Below are 2,500 nucleotides of genomic sequence, written 5' to 3' on the forward strand. Positions count from 1 at the left end.
CTGCTAGAATACAATATGAACTAGGATGCTGTGTATAATAATAACACTGCTAGAATACAATATGAACTAGGATGCTGTGTATAATAATAACACTGCTAGAATACAATATGAACTAGGATGCTGTGTATAATAATAACACTGCTAGAATACAATATGAACTAGGATGCCGTGTATAATAATAACACTGCTAGAATACAATATGAACTAGGAGGCCGTGTATAATAATAACACTGCTAGAATCCAATATGAACTAGGATGCTGTGTATAATAATAACACTGCTAGAATCCAATATGAACTAGGATGCTGTGTATAATAATAACACTGCTAGAATACAATATGAACTAGGATGCTGTGTATAATAATAACACTGCTAGAATACAATATGAACTAGGATGCCGTGTATAATAATAACACTGCTAGAATACAATATGAACTAGGATGCTGTGTATAATAATAACACTGCTAGAATACAATATGAACTAGGATGCTGTGTATAATAATAACACTGCTAGAATACAATATGAACTAGGATGCTGTGTATAATAATAACACTGCTAGAATACAATATGAACTAGGATGCTGTGTATAATAATAACACTGCTAGAATACAATATGAACTAGGATGCTGTGTATAATAATAACACTGCTAGAATACAATATGAACTAGGATGCTGTGTATAATAATAACACTGCTAGAATCCAGTATGAACTAGGAGGCTGCAAGTTAGCATCACAGCGAGTTATATCTGCAGTGACAGATCAGCAGTGCAATAGTGCTGGATAGCGCGTCAGCTGAGGATCCAGTGACAAGGCGCTGAGGTCAGGCGAGTCCAGCGCAGACCAGCAGGGGGTGATCAAGAGATCCACCAGCGCAGTCTGAACAGGGGGTCTCCATGGGGTTACCCTCAAAACTAGACTGGACTGGAATTACACAGAATGTCTGTGTTATTGATTTGAATGTCTGTGTTATTGATTTGTTATTGATTTGTTGAAGCTAATTTCTCTTCACAGCTACTCGACCAGAGAGAACCTCACCTGCACAGGTAAGAACCTTCCAGCAGGGAAAGAGGAGAGGAGGAGAGAGGGTAGGAGGGGAGAGGAGAGGAGGGGAGAGGAGAAGAGAGGAGGGGGAGAGAGAGGAGAGGGAGGGGAGAGGAGAGAGAGAGAGAGGGAGAGGGAGGGGAGGGGAGAGAGGAGGAGAGAGAGAGAGAGAGGGAGGGAGGGGGGAGATGATAGCAGAGCCAGAGGGGATAGAAGGGGGTTGAACAGAGTGAGGGGGGTTCAGTCGCTGTGTTAGAGTAACTGCAAGTCTTTTAATACCCCCCCTCCCCCCTCATGTTGTGCTGCAGCTCGTGGGATCCACTCTCCTTGCTCCGGTGTGTTTGTGACGTCTGCCTCCTCTCTGCTTCCCCTGGTGGAGTGGGTGCACCATCACAGCCGGGAGTGCAACTCCATGCCAGAGATACAGAGAGTCAGCGACGTCACCAGCGACATCACCAGAGACATCACCAGCGACGTCACTAGCGACGTCACCACTGGGAGCACTGGTCCCCATAGCTCCAGGTTCAGGAGACACCAGATCTGTTGGCAGTGCCTGGCCGGCCACACCTTCCCATGGTGCACTGGGGCAGGCGCAGGAGAGGCGGAGGAAGAGACCTCGAGGCGGGGACCGGAAACCACGGCGGGGGAGAGAGAAACCGGGAGAGGGGGACCGGAAACCACGGCGGGGGAGAGAGAAACCGGGAGAGGGGGACCGGAAACCGCGGCGGGGGAGAGAGAAACCGGGAGAGGGGGACCGGAAACCACGGCGAGGGAGAGAGAAACCGGGAGAGGGGGACCGGAAACCGCGGCGGGGGAGAGAGAAACCGGGAGAGGGGGACCGGAAACCACGGCGAGGGAGAGAGAAACCGGGAGAGGGGGACCGGAAACCGCGGCGGGGGAGAGAGAAACCGGGAGAGGGGGACCGGAAACCGCGGCGAGGGAGAGAGAAACCGGGAGAGGGGGACCGGAAACCGCGGCTGGGGAGAGAGAAACCGGGAGAGGGCCCAGGGTGAGGAAGAAGATGAGCGGACGAAATATTGGCAACGATCCGACGGTCGCCGCGGATGCCAGCCCTGTTGCGCGGCCCAGGAGAGGGCGAAGGTCCTCGGCGGCCGCCGTCGCCGCGGTAACGCCGTGGTTACGGAGCAGAAGCAAACTCCAGGAGCAGGAAGTGGAACCGGAACAGGAACAGGAAGTGGCGCAAGATCCCGTATCCACGGCAACTGTGGAATCCGAAACTGGACCGGGCGAATGTGAGCCAATCAGAGCGGAGAATGAGAGCGATGGGGAAGATCGTGCTTACATCAACAGCAAGGAGAGAGCGGGAGAGGGGGAAGAGGAGCAGGGAGAGAGAGAGGAGGAGAGAGAGAGAGAGGATTTCGAGGGGGGGCCGATCTGCGAGGCTGGGAGGAGAGAGAAGAGATCTGCATTTGCAGGACAGGAAGCCCGGCGCTCTGC

General features: G+C 52.2%; 1 protein-coding gene across 1 annotated transcript in view; it reads left to right on the forward strand.

Moving 5' to 3' along the window:
- The window catches only part of LOC121302107 (zinc finger protein 692-like), an 11,884-nt gene that overhangs the window by 3,256 nt on the left and 6,128 nt on the right, over window positions 1-2,500 (forward strand). Inside the window, exons 3-4 of the mRNA XM_041231928.1 lie at window positions 1,013-1,044; window positions 1,351-2,500. The exon at window positions 1,351-2,500 is cut by the window's right edge and continues 78 nt beyond it. Of these exons, the coding sequence (XP_041087862.1) occupies window positions 1,013-1,044; window positions 1,351-2,500 (1,182 nt within the window). The remainder of the gene's footprint in view (window positions 1-1,012; window positions 1,045-1,350) is intronic.

This window comes from Polyodon spathula, chromosome 29, assembly GCF_017654505.1.
Source record: "Polyodon spathula isolate WHYD16114869_AA chromosome 29, ASM1765450v1, whole genome shotgun sequence".
NCBI classification, from domain to species: Eukaryota; Metazoa; Chordata; class Actinopteri; order Acipenseriformes; family Polyodontidae; genus Polyodon; species Polyodon spathula.